At 49.2% G+C, this 15921-nt stretch overlaps 5 protein-coding genes and 1 non-coding gene across 6 annotated transcripts; 2 read left to right on the top strand and 4 right to left on the bottom strand.

Moving 5' to 3' along the window:
• Nucleotides 1-3174: 3174 nt before the first annotated feature.
• BKA55DRAFT_569188 (Phosphoglucose isomerase) lies at nucleotides 3175-5422 on the bottom strand. Its single transcript, XM_046192900.1, has 5 exons — nucleotides 4779-5422; nucleotides 4199-4732; nucleotides 4047-4153; nucleotides 3341-4001; nucleotides 3175-3279 (listed from the first exon to the last, which is right to left on the bottom strand). Exons 1-4 carry the CDS (start codon nucleotides 5276-5278, stop codon nucleotides 3484-3486), a joined length of 1659 nt encoding a protein of 552 aa, XP_046049619.1. The 5' UTR covers nucleotides 5279-5422; the 3' UTR covers nucleotides 3175-3279; nucleotides 3341-3483.
• A 990-nt stretch (nucleotides 5423-6412) lies between these two features.
• On the top strand, nucleotides 6413-6511 carry BKA55DRAFT_t176. The gene has a single exon. It is a non-coding gene; the product is annotated as a tRNA-Leu (tRNA).
• Nucleotides 6512-7130: 619 nt separating this feature from the next.
• BKA55DRAFT_690531 (kinase-like domain-containing protein) lies at nucleotides 7131-9185 on the bottom strand (the record flags this gene model as incomplete). Its single annotated transcript, XM_046199513.1, has 4 exons — nucleotides 7131-7337; nucleotides 7390-8936; nucleotides 8982-9113; nucleotides 9164-9185. 4 exons carry the CDS (start codon nucleotides 9183-9185, stop codon nucleotides 7131-7133), a joined length of 1908 nt encoding a protein of 635 aa, XP_046049618.1.
• A 1215-nt stretch (nucleotides 9186-10400) lies between these two features.
• BKA55DRAFT_569182 (coatomer WD associated region-domain-containing protein) lies at nucleotides 10401-13927 on the top strand. The gene is made up of 5 exons (XM_046192899.1): nucleotides 10401-10752; nucleotides 10879-10963; nucleotides 11007-11891; nucleotides 11937-12516; nucleotides 12561-13927. Exons 1-5 carry the CDS (start codon nucleotides 10735-10737, stop codon nucleotides 13516-13518), a joined length of 2526 nt encoding a protein of 841 aa, XP_046049617.1. The 5' UTR covers nucleotides 10401-10734; the 3' UTR covers nucleotides 13519-13927.
• A 141-nt stretch (nucleotides 13928-14068) lies between these two features.
• BKA55DRAFT_539854 (uncharacterized protein) lies at nucleotides 14069-14570 on the bottom strand (the record flags this gene model as incomplete). The annotated part of the gene is made up of 2 exons (XM_046190196.1): nucleotides 14069-14352; nucleotides 14426-14570. 2 exons carry the CDS (start codon nucleotides 14568-14570, stop codon nucleotides 14069-14071), a joined length of 429 nt encoding a protein of 142 aa, XP_046049616.1.
• A 551-nt stretch (nucleotides 14571-15121) lies between these two features.
• BKA55DRAFT_539853 (uncharacterized protein) lies at nucleotides 15122-15748 on the bottom strand (the record flags this gene model as incomplete). The annotated part of the gene is made up of 1 exon (XM_046190195.1): nucleotides 15122-15748. The coding sequence occupies one exon, from the start codon at nucleotides 15746-15748 to the stop codon at nucleotides 15122-15124; it is 627 nt and encodes a 208-aa protein (XP_046049615.1).
• Between the last annotated feature and the right edge of the window lie 173 nt (nucleotides 15749-15921).

Genomic DNA, 15921 nt, shown 5'->3' with positions numbered 1-15921 from the left:
TACAGTGGACTCTCTCTGTATTTGGTGACCTCAGCACTCTGACTCTTTGGCTTGGCGCCGTCTGTTTGTCAAACAACCATCCAATACTCTAGCCCGTGCCTATCCTAGTGATGATCCATTGGATACGGTGCTCACCTCACTGTTATCATTACACCGTAGCCTCGCCGAACCGTATCCATATAACATCAAGCCCAAGGCAGAGATAGAGGTCAATAACATCTCACTCATAGATGACAACTGTACAATAGGCCTCCAATAAGCTGACAAACAATTGAAACCACATAACAAACCTCACCATGTGGATCACCCCTCTACCGTTTCACCGACCGTAACTGGCGAAGCCTCCACTGCCTTACGGAGGTTATCCGGCCCTCTACAGGGTGTTCGCACAGGGGCTGGGGGTGTTATGCATGCATGTCTCACTGCAACCTCGCTCACCTCTGCCCGAAAAGCCTCAGTGAAGAAAAGACCCTGTCTCACGCCACATGCTTCATTTTCAGGGTATTCATATTTATGAGATGTTGCCACGACTGTTTATCTTGGGGTTTCTTCACGAGATATATACTGCAAATATCATGGAAACAATAGAAACAATTACTAACCTAGAATCGTCTGGATACCACTCGATCCGTCAAGTGGATATCCTGTCAAGTAACCGTTTTCGTGCCAATCCCACCTCTGACGTCGACTGTCTGCATCGTGGGTCGCTGAAAGACTGTGGTTTTTTCTCTCCAACGCAGTGCAACACTAAAAATGTACTTCCAGAGCATAAGTTGAACACCCCAGGTTTTCCACAATTCTCTTTCTCTGGGGCATTTGACATCACTTTCTTCAATATCACGATGACTTTCGATCTATGGTCCTCTTCTCCTTTTTTTTTTATTCCTTTTTTAACTCCCCCTATTTTATGACATATTTTAATTTCCATTTTTCATGACTTGATTATCACCATCATATGTTTTCAACGTCGTCGGTATTTCGGCCATTCCCCTCCGTCTGAGCCCCAAACAAGGGTTCTCTGTTTTCTTACTCACTCACGATGCAGGGGTGTGGAGATGGGGAGTTAGGTACAATTAGACGGCGCTCACGGCGGCTTTTCGTGTGTGCTTTTGAGGCTAGTGAAAGTGACTGATGATGATGATTGTTGAAACGGGCTTCATGCATGTGAAGACTTTCGGCAATGCTTGGGGTATCACACATGCAAAATATTCCGGTGCGTGTATAACAACGTTGTAAGCGCAAATCTAGACTGTTCAAGTTTATGCAGCACGTGTAATTGTTGAGATAATGATAGGACTTGTGGTGTATCTCGTGCTCTGTGTTACTGTCTCGTGCTCTCGTACCAATAATCACAAGTAAACAAATATCGTTATCATCTGTGTAACTGCATCCGTCAGATATGGGCGCCATTGTCTTACTCTCCCAATGAAGTACAAACTGCATACTAATACGTCATATCCTACATCCAGGGTTACCCCCTCCCCTTGAGCCTCTCTGGTCTGGTTCCTGTTTTTCCAGGGGTGAAACGGATCATTTCTGCCACCGTATTCTCTCTCTCTCTACCGTAGAATCACCGAACCATGCCACTATTCAAGCATAATTCCCTCAACCTCAAACTGGCTCAACTTTAAGGGCGTATTCTATCTGAGTGCTTGAGGCATTTCATAACCCATTTCCGTTCGGCCCTCAACCCCGACAACCCGCTTCCGTTCTAGCATAGCCTCCCTCCGTAGATAACGCTGCAGCGAATCAACCGTCGGTGGAGCAATAAAGCCAAGATGGACCGTTCAGGCGTTCACCTGTTTAGCGCCGTATTCTGATTGGTGATGGCTTCAGTTATCTTCGGTCGGTTACCGCGGGACCTGTTGATCTGGGAAAGGGAAACTGTATCTCTTCAGGCTGAATCTTGTTATACGACTCAGCAAATTTCGGAACCCAGATCCAAGCCTATCATCTTCATCTTTACTGATATATCATGGAGGTGTATTGAACCGTTTGTTACTGTCTCCCATCTCAAGGGTCTAGGGGTCCAAGCCACTATCCCACACCGATGTAGCATAGCATATCTCCAACCAAGAAAAACTGCAATTGAACCACTCAAAGATCTCGTCATCGACGCGGGACGAGAACATCGTGAAAAGCCTCAAATTTCTAGGGGGCGACGTCAGAGGCTACCCACTCACACTTACCAATGACAATGACCTGCACAAAAATTCTTCCGTGTCTTGTTGTATTGCATTGAGGAGGGTTAGTGTGAGTGGAGTTGGACTGACGAAATCAGAACGGATTGCGCTGGTATGGTTTGGCTGGACTGGTTTGGCATTGCTGATATTGATTGGTTTGGTTCGTTTGGATTGGCTGTGTTTGGTTGGATTGATTGGCAGATGCAGTATTCGCTTTGACTGCGGCTTATTCAGATGGAATCACTGCATGCAAAAACCTCGCTTCGGATGCCGTGACTTGAAATGACGATCTTTTGTTCTCGTTTCAAGAGATCGTCGTTTTCCAACCCAGACTCAGAAAATAAACATGTTGTTTCCGACATGAGCCGAATTAACTCCCGCTGTACAGTAAATATCGTGATAAGTCAACATCATCACAGCACCTTGACGATCAAGACCCAAGCAACACTCTCGCACGTCAACCAACATGCAAGCCTTGATAGTAATCTCCATTTCCCCGCCCTCCATCTCACTCCAGTCCACTGCACATCGAGGTCTGGGGTTCTCCCCGCGAAAATAAAAAGCACCGTTATAACCCCGATGTGATAAGTTGCTGCGTGATATATCTCATAAACATACCACCCTTATACACCCTCAGAGGAGTATTCCCCCCTCTTCCCCATATTCCCCCGCAAAACTCCACATGCGAACCTCACCTGCTCGTCTCACCACTGACGCTCAAATGGACCAATGTTCTCAAACGTAGCACTCTCAATGCGCCTAGACTCTAACAGCACCAATGCTCTCAAAACGTGGCAGTGCTCTCAGACGCACTTACACTCAAATCGCTTTCTCTCAGATGCAGTGACGCTGCCTAATCCGGAAATGCATACTTCTGCCGGAAACACGGAACGTTGAGACAAAAACATATGTAGACCGAGGTGTCTTTATTCCACGTGTCATTAATATAAATGCAAGTAACAAGGTGTTGCGATTTAAGATGTAAATGTGAGAAATCGCGCAGATGCATGGTGTACTTGTGCCGTCCTCTTGTGCCGTGTTTGATGTCGATGCTACAATGGAGTCGACATCTGAGAATAACAGGGTGATCTGGAAAAGGTATGCAGATAATCACGATACACATCGATCAGTGCTACTCTTGACAATTTGAGAGAGACAGATACTTCCGTCTACTTGTACAGCGACACCATGCACAACTTAAATCCCAGGTCCAGAACATAGGCCGTCAAACTTATTCATGCTATCTTTAATCATTATCAACATCGTTCCACTCGCTACACATTAACACTCAATCCTCCTTTTAGTTACCATACTTCTTGAACGCTCCAATGAGTCCACCAGTAGAAGCATCGTGTCCCTCACCATTACCAGCCTCATCAAGCTCCTTGAGAATCTTCTTGGCCAAAACCTTGCCCAGCTCAACACCCCACTGGTCAAAGCTGTTGATGTCCCAGATAGCACCCTCGGTAAAGGTGAGGTGCTCGTAGTAGACGATCAGGGCACCCAGCTCGGCGGGACCAATGGCGCCGCCGACAAGGATGGAGGTCGTGGGTCGGTTGCCCAGGAAGCGCTTGTGAGGAACAAGCTCTTCGGGAGTACCCTCGGCACGGACCTGCTCGTCTGTCTTGCCGACCATGAGAGCCTCAGCTTGGGCGAAGTAGTTGGAGGCAAGCATCTTCTGGTGGAGATTGTCGCTGACAGGGTTGTGAGACTTGGCGGCGAGGATGAAGTCGGTGGGGATCAGCTTGGTGCCTTGGTGGACGAGCTGGAAGAAGGAGTGCTGAGCGTTGGTGCAAGGCTCGCCGAAGAGGATGGGGCCTGACGGTTAGCTGGGGGGTCTCATGCGGGAGGCTATCCACTTACCAGTGGTGTACTTGGCAGAAGATCCATCAGAGGTGATGGTCTTGCCGTTGGACTCCATAGAAAGCTGCTGGAGGTAGGCAGGGAATCGGTGGAGGTATTGGTCGAAGCTATAATTGTTAGCTTGTAGATTCGCATAGTTCCGACTGACTTACGGAGCAACAAGGTGAGTCTGAGCCTGGAAAAAGTCAGAGTACCAGACACTCAAAAGACCACCAAGAACAGGAATGTTGTCCTTAAGAGGAGTCTCACGGAAGTGCTTATCCATGGAATGAGCACCGCTAAGGAACTTGTGGAAGTTGTCAAAGCCAACGTAGAGAGCAATGCTCAGACCAATGGCACTCCAGACAGAGTATCGACCACCAACCCAGCTCTCAAAGCCAAACATGTTCTTGCTGTCGATACCAAACTTGGTGACCTCCTCCTCGTTGGTGGAGAGAGCAACAAAGTGCTTGGCGATGTCGCCCTTGTTGTCGGTCTTTTCGAGGAACCACTTCTTGGCTGTGTTGGCGTTGGTGGTGGTCTCTGCGGTGGTGAAGGTCTTGGAGGCGATGAGGAAGAGGGTGGTCTCGGGGTCAGAGTTCTTGAGGGCCTCGGCGATGTGGGTTCCGTCAATGTTGGAGACGAAGTGAAGGGTCATGTCTTCAGCGCCGTAGTGCTTGAGAGCTTCAGTGACCATGACAGGGCCGCTGCAAGATGTCAGTCCAGTATAAGAGGAGCATTCGAGGGACTTACAGATCAGAACCACCAATACCAATGTTGATAATGGTTGTAAGCTTCTTGCCAGTATATCCCTTCCACTCTCCACTTCGAACCTGCTCAGAAAACTCCTTCATGTGCTCAAGAACCTCATTGACACCACCCTTTGTGTTCATGACATCAACACCATCAACCTTCATATCCCAACCACTGACATTTCGTAGAGCAGTGTGGTACACGGCGCGACCCTCGGTGAAGTTGATCTTCTCACCAGCAAACATGGCATCGCGCTTCTTCTCAACACCAGCCTGCTCGGCGAGCTTGACGAGGAGATCGAGGGTCTCATCTGTGAGGAAGTTCTTGGAGAAGTCGAAGAGGATCTCGGAGGATACACCGTCGGAGGCGAAGGTTCGGGTGAAGCGGTCGAATCGTTGGGGGTCGGAAGCGAATGCCTCCTTGAGGACGAAGGATTTGCCTACGCTGTCGCGATGGGCTTGGAGGTCAGACCAGGCGGGGAGAGTGTTTGCGGGGGCCATTTTGGGTGTTGTGTAGATATTGAGGGGGGCGAAAGGATGGAGGTGATGGAAAGAAGAGAAGAAATATCAGCTCAGAAAAGAGTGGGAGGGGAAATGAGGTTATGTCTTTGGATTAAATCGTCTTGGGTGCTTGTCTCATGGTAGAGCTCCGATGCCAATGGAGGGGGAGGGGAAAGAGCAGACAGCGGCATGGGCGGAGTGGGGGCATTCATCATCCCACTTCATCAGATCTATTCTTTCTTGTTCTATACAGTTTATTTAATTGATACTATCATGATACCACTTTCCACTACTACGAATTGTTATGATACGACATCTTTTTATCACTCATTCTGTCAATTCCTCTCAATTGTCATGTCCATCTCTCATACAAATGTCAGCTAACCCCTCCAATGACAGCATGACGCTACACCATGCTCTCCAAGCTAAAAAGCAAAGCTCTCTCTTCACAGCTTATAACTCAAAAGCCCCACCTTACTTAACAATTGTTACCAAATTTACAAATCATCAAGGTTGGCTGACTGAACTTTTCCAAATCTTTTCGTCATGTCTCCATAATCATATTAGCCTCTTTATCCTGCGTCATAATCTCAGTGGAGGCTCTGTAGTCCAGGGTTTCCGGTTATGCCGCGCACTCGCCGTGGTTGTCCCGCATCACCTCCGTGTGAGACACCGAGGACAGCTTATTTATCGTGAGATTCTTCATGATCAGTGCCAGTAGATCCTAGCTGGAAATCTGTACAGCTTTGCGATAATGTCTCAGCAATAAGGAATAGAGTTTACAGAAACTGAATATAGGATACAGATATTAACCAACAACGTAATAAACATCTGCTCGATGTCCTGCCCGAGGTGGCTCTCACCTTTCCCCCAACACCGGCAATCTCTCCGATCTCAGCCTCAATTAAGAGTTTTCCTTTCATTCAGCCTATAGCCTAGACTCATCAACAAGGGTTGTCATGATATCCCTCATCCATCATAAAACCCCCAACATTTTACGAAAAAGCCTCATGGAGCCCCAAAGCGTGATCCTAAGACTGAACTGGTAATCTGGAGACCAGAAAAATTGAACTGGTGATCTTGGTATTGAACTTGGTACATGCTATGACTTGAAAAATCACGTCTTTCTCAATAGCTCACTTGGCCGAGTGGTTAAGGCGGCAGACTTAAGCTCTCAACTGCTGAGGATTCTGCTACATTTAATGTGCGCAGGTTCGAACCCTGCAGTGAGCATTGCTTTTTGTTTTTTGTCTGTTTGTTGTGTCTTGATTACAACTGTTTGCCAGTTGATGTGGTGGCGAATATCGTTGGGAAGGTTATTAGAGCCATACTACTGAATAGCGTTGAGCGGCGACATTGGAGCTTGAATGTGGAATCTGTTCAGTCATAGCTTTCGAGGTTCCAATAGGGTACAATGGCCTCTACAGGTCAATTGTCAAGGTGAGCTTGTGTTGGCGTCAGAGGACAATGAGTTTGAGCACCAAGGCATGAGAGCTCATTGTGTTTGCTGATGTTGCATCATAGTAATGTCGGAACAATGAGCATTGTCACGAAAGGGAGGTATCCATAAACAAAGAACGACAAAGTCAACGGTACAGAGTCACGACGAGACAGTCTACACTGACAGAATGACATATCCACAGAACTAACGAGTGTATCAAACTCCAACACGCCAAAGCAAGTAAAGGCTTCTTATCTACATTCATCCTCTAGGTTCACACCTCCTAGGCTGTGCTTATCATGGCTTACATGTGTTTCCCTCCCTCAACCGGCTCATTGACAAGACTGATACCGTGTCCGAGTCAGCCAGTCCTGCTCGCTGTCTACCTTTGTCTCTCTTCAAGCCAGCGATTTATCGGTTATCTGTCAAACTACCGACAAATGATGGATCCTTGACACTGCCGCCTGCATCTCCCAGTCCAGCGATCGGACGGTTGTAGCTGAATCCTTGGAATTGGTTCTGCATGGTTTGGGAGAGCATGGGGCCTTCGACGTAAGAATCTTGGGGGGCTTCAGATGTGAATTCGGGGTCAAAGTTGGCAGTGTCCAGAGCATCGGCCTAAAAATGTTAGCTGGGTTCAATTTGTGAGACTGGGAAGAAGGGTACATACCACGCTGGGCTTGAATGTAGGCTCGTACTTGCGCTGTAGAAGCTTTCTCCAGTCAATAGCATGGAAGAAAGGATGCGCCTTGATCTCAGCTGATCCATTGGCACCAAGTCGCTCCTCAGGGTTGCGGTTCAAAAGCTTGGTAAGAAGGTCCTTGGCAGCTGGAGGAACAACATCCGAGAAGTGAAGAGGCTCTGATAAAATCTTGCGGTACATCTCGTTGGTGTTCTCATCGTAGAAAGGTGGCAGACCTGTCAACATCTCATACAGCAAAACACCAAGAGTCCACCAATCGACGGTCTTGTTGTAACCTTGACCCATCAACAACTCTGGAGCAAGATACTCGGGTGTGCCACAGAATGTGTTGGTTCGGTCCTCATCCTTCATATCAAGCTTGCAGAGACCAAAGTCGCAAAGAGCGATATGACCTTGGTAATCCAGAAGAATGTTCTCGGGCTTAAGATCTCTGTAAATGACGCTGAAGCCGTGCAGACATTCCAAAGCGCACAGAAGCTCAGCAGTGTAAAAGCGGGATCGGTTGACGTCAAATCGGTGCTCCTTTTGCAAGTGGTGGAACAGCTCTCCTCCGTTGACAAAGGCGAGAACAAAGTAAAGCTTCTCCGGTGACTGGAAACTGAACTTGAGAGGTACGATAAAAGGGTTGTTGATCTGTGCCAGCACAGATCGCTCAGCGAGTGTATGGGCGACTTCGGATCGTGAAATGATGTGCGCCTTTCGGATTGTCTTGAGGGCGTAAATTCGGTTTGTGTCCTTCTTGCGTACCTGCATGACCTTGCCGAAACTGCCCTTACCGACGACCTTGAGTAGCTCAAAGTCTTCAATCTTGAGCTTACCTGCTCGAGTCTCGACATACTCAACACCAACCTTGATTCTACCAGTTCCATATTGCACATCAACCCACTCGGCGCCTTGGTGACCATTGCGCGCTGCGTGCTCAGCAGCAGCCTTCTCGCGGTCCTTCTTGCTAGCCTTGGGGTCCTCCACGTATTGCTGTCTCTCTTCGAATCGGGGGTTGATGCGGACAACACCAAGGAAAATATCCTGGCTTCGTCCAGATCCGGGTGGCGCATTCGGGTTGCGCATGTACAGATGAATGACGAGCTCTGTCACTCTTGACACATCGAACTTGTACTGGGTGTTTCCACCGGCCCACAGAGGGTTCTCAGGGTTTCCATCGACCGAGTTGACAAAGACCTGGACCTTGTCGAAATCGAGGAGGGCGTATGGCATGTACTTTCCAGAAATTCGGCCGTGGTTGGTGGGGATGCCGTTGAAGCCGCCAGCGGAAGAGTGTGGTCGGTTACTGCCGTTAACAAATGATCCGGCGACACGTTGTGAAGATCCTGGCCGAACAGAACCAGACATGCCAAGAGCGTTGGACGAAGACATCGATCCTTGATGTGACGAGGCAAAAGCACTTCGGTGCTGCTCAGGAAGAGAAAATCCTTGACCTTCGTGGAGGGTAACAACGAGAATACCGGGCTTGGGGGGCTTAACAACAGGGGCCTGTGTCATGGCCTCAGAGGCAGCTGTTCAAGTCAGATACTGACTGTATTCCAGTCCAATTTGCTCACCTATGGCATTTTCCGTTGTAGGCGTAACAGCGCCGCTAGCCTGTCCATCCTTTTCCTTGTCGGTGATGGTTGAAGTAGAGGGGGATCGAGAGAAAGGGCTCAAGGATTGACCCAGATGGGTTTCCTTTAACTCTGATAGATGTTAGTGATGCGACAGATATCGGACATGTATGTAAACTTACTCTTGGTAAGCTTCCAAGACATTGTTGTTGATATCAACGAGGTATTTGATGGTTGGAGTCAAGGATCTATAGCCAACGAGAGTTGCAAGATCGAAGAGTCAAGCAACGAGTGTTCACTGCACGCTGACAAACTCCTGATCAAGCAAGAGGCTGATGGCGTGGCAGAGTGTTCAACAAATGGATGATTTGTAACCCCGCATGCGTGGGAAGCGTAAACCGGCCGCTGTTTGTTTATATGGAAGGATCGCAAGTCGACGAGACGAAAGGAGATTGTGCGCCGACTGGTTGGAAGGGAAAGAGGGTTCAAATTGAACAAAGATGGCAGAGGTTGAATATGAGGAGGAGGCGAAGCACAAGAGCCCGAGACAAGACCAGCCGAGATATGAATGAGGTGGATACGGGGGATGGAAAGAAGGGGATTACTATGACATCCAAGGCCCATTGGGCGACAGCAGAAAGAGTGGATCTTCCCGTGGGCAACCGCACTGTGAGCTAGGGTCGCTGGTAGTGCTGTTCTGGGTGCTGGAAACACAGTGTCTCAGTCTGCGACACAGGAGCTCAGACTGTGGAGATGGTATGGAGTAATCCCGTAAGGTCGATTTCAAGCCACAGCCACGGGCTCTAGCTTTGTTGATCAGCTAGAGAATGAGCCTAGAGCGAGGTCCAGCCAAATAATCCATAACATAAGGGGTAAATGAGAAGGAGAAGCGAGACTAGTTCATAGACAGTGTCATTAATGCCCAAGCAGCTGAGCAGCCGGGAGCCAAAGAGCGTCAATTGGCGTACAGTGTTGATTGATCGTTGATGTGAAGCAACCAACTTGTTGTACAGCCACACTTTTCATCATGTACGAAGACGACGCGTGTCGAGATATCTTGGCTGAGTTATGTGGAGGATCTATAAACAGAATCAGAATATTTTTAGTTTATTCTGCACATAGGTAAATATTTGTCTTAGGGCGGTCGAAACTCATCCTCACATAGCCTAAACGTTTATGAGCTGGAGACATGCAAGTGATGCTGTAATAAGACGGTACAGCGTATCAACAATTGACCTCACTCAGACGACTCAACCACGGAAATCAGTTAAGGAGAAAAAGTGTACAAAGATATTATGTAGAAACAACTCCATTCATGTCGGCAAGCACCCAATACTCAACATCATGATATTTTATTCAGTTCTGTGACTATCTCAATCAACTACCCTACAACCCCCTTTTCTGGAGTATCCCTGATAAGAAGGGATAAGGAGGTGGAGCCTGACACTTCAGGCCAACACCACACCCATGGCCAGCCTGGCAAGAGACGCAGGACACATTTTGGGGAGCTCCAAATCGATATACACGAGCTTAAGCTTGATCAATTCAAACACACGATTGATGATTAGCGGTTGACCCTCTTCTTTTTTGTTAAATCCTCCCCCAAACTCTGTGCACTTGCGACCGCTGTCATCCTGCATGGTAGCCTCCTTCAGGGATTCTTAACTTCAACCCCACTACCTCGATATCACCGCCCTTGCTGGACAGCTTGCAACTTCAACTGCGCAACGCGACAGCGACGACACACGACAAGATGAAGTTAGACGTCAAGGTCAGTTTGGTAACTTGCTGCAGTGCGCCCGATGATTAGCATCATGCTATTTCTTGAGCGAGCGCACTGATATCTGCGGCGGCAGCTTGACTTCTGCGATCTGAGCTGACACGTTTCGCAATACAGCGCCAGCTCTACGCTCGCAGTGAGCGAGTCAAGGGCATTGACTTTCATCCTCACGAGCCATGGATTCTCACAACCCTCTACAGCGGTATGTTCGTGTTGCTGCTCGAAATCCAATGCTGACAGTATAGGCCACGTCTACATCTGGTCCCACGAAACCCAACAGATCGTCAAGACCTTTGAGCTCACCGATGTCCCCGTTCGCGCCGGTCGATTCATCGCCAGGAAAAACTGGATTGTCTGCGGTTCCGATGATTTCCAACTACGAGTCTACAACTACAACACCTCCGAGAAGATCACCTCTTTCGAGGCGCACCCCGACTACATTCGAGCTATCGCCGTTCACCCCACACAGCCGTTCGTCTTGACTGCCTCCGATGACATGACCATCAAGCTTTGGGATTGGGAGAAGGGTTGGAAGTGTGTGCAGGTCTTTGAGGGTCATGGTCATTATGTCATGGGTTTGGCCATTAACCCCAAGGATACAAACACCTTTGCTTCGGCTTGTCTTGATCGAACTGTCAAGATCTGGAGTCTTGGTTCTTCTACTCCCAACTTCACCCTCGAGGCTCATGAGACCAAGGGTGTTAACCACGTCGATTACTACCCTCACTCCGACAAGCCTTACCTCCTCACCACATCTGACGACCGAACTGTCAAGATTTGGGATTACACCACAAAGTCCCTGATCGCTACTCTTGAAGGCCACACCAACAACGTTTCGTTTGCCTGCTATCACCCCGAATTGCCTGTCATCATTTCCGGTTCCGAGGACGGTACGATAAGAATATGGCACGCCAACACCTACCGATTCGAGCAATCCCTCAACTATAGTCTGGAGCGAGCTTGGTGTGTCTCGTATCAAAAGGGCAAGCAGGGTGTCGCTGTTGGTTTCGACGATGGTGCTGTTGTTGTCAAGCTTGGTCGTGAGGAGCCTGCTGTATCCATGGATGCATCCGGCAAGCTCATCTGGGCCCGACATAACGAGGTTGTCTCTTCAATCATCAAGGGAGGAGGTATGTACCCAGATGCACTGAGGCTGGACAACGCTAACAAGACAGATGCCTCTATCAAGGACAACGAACCGATCTCCCTCCCCACCAAGGATCTTGGCACCTGCGAAGTCTATCCCCAAACACTTATCCACTCTCCCAACGGTCGATTTGTCGCTGTCTGCGGTGATGGCGAATACATCATCTACACTGCCCTCGCCTGGCGAAACAAGGCTTTCGGTTCGGCGCTTGACTTTGTCTGGGCTTCCAAAGAGAACAGCAATGACTTTGCTATCCGAGAGTCAGCCATGAGCGTCAAGATCTTCAAGAACTTTGTCGAGAAGAGCGGCGGCCTTGATGTTGGATTCCAAGCTGAGAGACTCCATGGCGGTGTTCTTCTCGGTGTTACAGGACAAGGTGGTGTCTCTTTCTTCGATTGGGCTACTGGTGGTCTTGTTCGAAGAATCGAGGTTGAGCCTAAGCAGGTCTACTGGTCCGATAGCGGAGAGCTTGTGGCAATTGCTTGTGAGGATACCTTTTACGTTCTGCGATTCTCTCGCGAGAACTATGTTGAGGCTGTCCAATCCGGACAAGTTGAGGAGGATGGTGTTGAGGCTGCCTTTGAGGTCATCACTGACATTAGCGAGTCGTATGTTCCCCGTTCCCCCTTCATCTGCCCTGCTAACGATATAGTGTCCGAACTGGCGAATGGATCGGTGACTGCTTCATCTACACCAACAGCACCAACCGACTCAACTACCTCGTCGGCGACCAGACCTACACCATCTCCCACTTCGACAAGCCCCAGTACATCCTGGGCTACATTCAGCGCGATTCTCGAATTTACCTTGCCGACAAGGATGTCAACGTCACTTCTTTCGGTCTGTCTCTCCCCGTTCTTGAGTACCAGACTCTTGTCCTCCGAGAGGATATGGAGACAGCTGCTGAGCTGTTACCAACAATTCCCCATGATCAACTCAACAAGATTGCGCGATTCTTGGAAGGTCAAGGCCACAAGGAGCTTGCGTTGGAGGTTGCGACAGATCCTGAGCATAAGTTTGAGCTTGCTTTGGCATTGAATGAACTTGCCATTGCGCTGGACCTTGCTCGTGAGGCTGATGCTGATCACAAGTGGAAGACTGTTGGTGATGCTGCTCTATCAGCTTGGGATGTCGCCCTCGCTGCTGAGTGCTTCACCCACGCCAAGGATCTCGGATCTCTTTTGCTTCTCCACTCATCAACAGGCGACCGCGATGGCCTCGCTGCCCTCGCCGCCCAAGCACAAGAAGCCGGCTCCCACAACGTCGCCTTCTCATGCCAATGGCTTCTCGGCAACATCGAGGCCTGCACAAAGATCCTCACCGAAACAGGCCGTCTCGCCGAAGCAGTCCTCTTCTCTCAAACCTACCAACCCAGCCTGACTGTACCGGTAGTAAACGAGTGGAAGGAGAACTTGGAGAAGAACAAGAAGGCCAGGGTGGCCAAGTTGATTGGTGTGCCCGGTGAGGACGACGACCTCTTCCCTGAGTGGGATGAGTGGCTCAAGCTCGAGAAGGAGGGTGGCGTGAGTGTGGCAGAGCCCGTTAATGGACAGAAGGCTGAGAGTGAGCCGGAAGCTGAGGATGAGGAGAGTGAGGAGGATGAGGAGTAGAATGTGATATGTGCTTTTTATGCTTAGATGGCTGGTGTAGAAAAGGTTTGGTCATTTCGTCAGGGTTGCTATGGCATCAATGAGTATAATGAAAAGAAACATGGCAGTTATTTGTGATGTGTGATGAAGTCGTGAGGTTACTGCTGTGAGGTCTTGTGGCATTGATTACAGGGCTGTATTGATGGACGGGGGTTCAGACGTGTATTTGTGAGGTGGCTTTATTGAGGCAAGCCTCAACTGGACCCCGAAATGGCGTTCAGCTCAGTGGTCAAGCTTGATGTCAGGGCCTGATGCTTGGTTGAGGCTGTACAAGCTGAAGATGAGGCTGAGAGATGCCAGTGTTACTGTGCCGTAGACTTGCAGCTTCAACCACTTCGTGTAAGTCAACCGACATTTACAAACTCCAAAGAATGAATGACCTCGCGATCGTTTTATTTAATCCCCATCACCAAATCATCGCAATCTCGCGAACACCACTAACATAATCCACCAAAAAGAATGATAACTGACTGCTCACCCCCACCACCAGCTCTCCTCAACCCCAAGCCTCCTAATACTGCCAAACCTTCGAACTCCCCCCAGGACACCCAGGCGTTCCATACACACCACCCACAATCCAAAGAATCATATCAACGAACGACCAGAGTCCCAAACCCCCAACCGTGAGTAGTTTGAACACGGCGAGAGGCCAGTGATGAGCGTAGAATTGATCAACACCGAGAGTTCCGAAGAGGAGGGAGAGAATCATGGCGGTGCGTTCTTGGCGGTAGCATTTCTCTGTGAGGGGACGCTCGGAGAAACCGCCCCAGCTTCGGGTGTGGAGGGAGGGTTGTTCTGAGGGTGTTAGTAGATGCTAAGAAGTGGAGGAGAGGGCAGAGAGAGGTGAATGGGAGAAGAGGAAACGAACCGTCGTGAAAGTAGAGAAGAGCGCTACCGATTGAGATGATGAAGACGTAGCTTAGCATGATGACCTTCCATTTGCGAGTTACGAAGGAGATGCCGTTTGTCAAGCCGCGGCCGAGCTTGTCGGCGATGGTGAGTTTCGCGTCCATGGTTGAAGTTGTAAGGTGAGAGAACCAGATCGAGCAGAGAGAGGGACGGTATCGTCTTTATGAATGATGAAAGAGACAGGCCAGCTGATATTTGAGCTTTGAGGAGGGAGCTCTTTGTGACAGGTCTTGATATTCTTTGTCCATCCCGTATCGCGGCGTTTGGTGGGAGTGAATAAGTGTCTTGGCGTTGAGGGCACGGATGACAGTGAAAGCGATAGACTGTGTGAACGCTTTGCTACTTGTTTGTTAGTATGTATTGTTTGACACACAGTGAGTTGAGTGTTGATGAGTCAAAGTAGTCAAACAAAGAATGACAATCGTGGGAATAAGCTTGGACTATAGTGAGACCAAACCAATGGATGTGGCGTTACACTCAAACGGTTGGTTGATGGACATAGATTAGACTGGATGTTATGACTATATTGAGACGACCATGTTTAATGATGCTTATGATTACATTCAGATGAGGTGTTTGAAAGAGACATGTCTTGTATTAAAAACAGATAAACTTAAATCTCATAGATGAACAACCAACTCTTGTCGAAGGACTCTTACAGAGCAGCGACAACGACACCGGCAACAGCAGCAGCAGCGTAGATGAAACCACCCTCACGAGCAGCACCGTTGGTCTCAACAGCAGCAGCAGAAGAGGTAGGAGTAGAAGCCTCACTCTCAGCAGAAGTCTCCTCCCCAGCAGCAGCAGTGGTCTTGTCACCAGAAGCAGCGTTAGTCTTCTCAGGCTTCTCAGCAGTGGTAGTAGCATCCTCAGAACCACCCTTTCCACCAAGAGCAGCAGTAGCGCAAACAGGAACAGCAGTAGCATACTGGCTCAGCTCAGGGCACTCAGACAGCGCACTCTTGATTTCGCCCTCGTTCTTGCTGTACCATGACAGAATCTGGGAGCTGTAGCTGGCGTAGTCCTTGGAGAGAGAGGCAGGGGTGCTGAAGGAGCAGGGGTCCGTTTGGGGGTTTTCGGTCAGGTCGGAGACGATGGCGGGAGGAGGGGTGGGGAGAGTCTTGTAGACGTCGAGGATGGCGGTCTGGCATTCTTCTGTGATACCACCGACGGCTGGGGCGGTTGCGCGGGGAGCGAGGAGATCGCGCTTCATGAGCGGGTGGGCCATGAAGTTGGCGCTGACGGCGGTGGCCAGGAGGGAGGTGAGGATGATGGACTGCATTTTGAAGATGTCTGAGGTTGAGATAGACTGGAGATGGACTGAAGATGAAGTGGTGATGAAGATGAAGAAGGGAGAGACAGGCAACGCAGAGGGATCAAGCCATCCTTTAATAGTTTATATTCCCCAGTAAATGACCTCTCTAGTACCGTAGCTAGTGTGTCTTCATTTCCACT

Source organism: Fusarium redolens (assembly GCF_020744475.1).
Source record: "Fusarium redolens strain MPI-CAGE-AT-0023 chromosome Unknown BKA55scaffold_8, whole genome shotgun sequence".
Lineage (NCBI taxonomy): Eukaryota > Fungi > Ascomycota > Sordariomycetes > Hypocreales > Nectriaceae > Fusarium > Fusarium redolens.
Note: the sequence above shows the minus strand (reverse complement) of the source record. Positions and strands in the feature narration are given on the sequence as shown.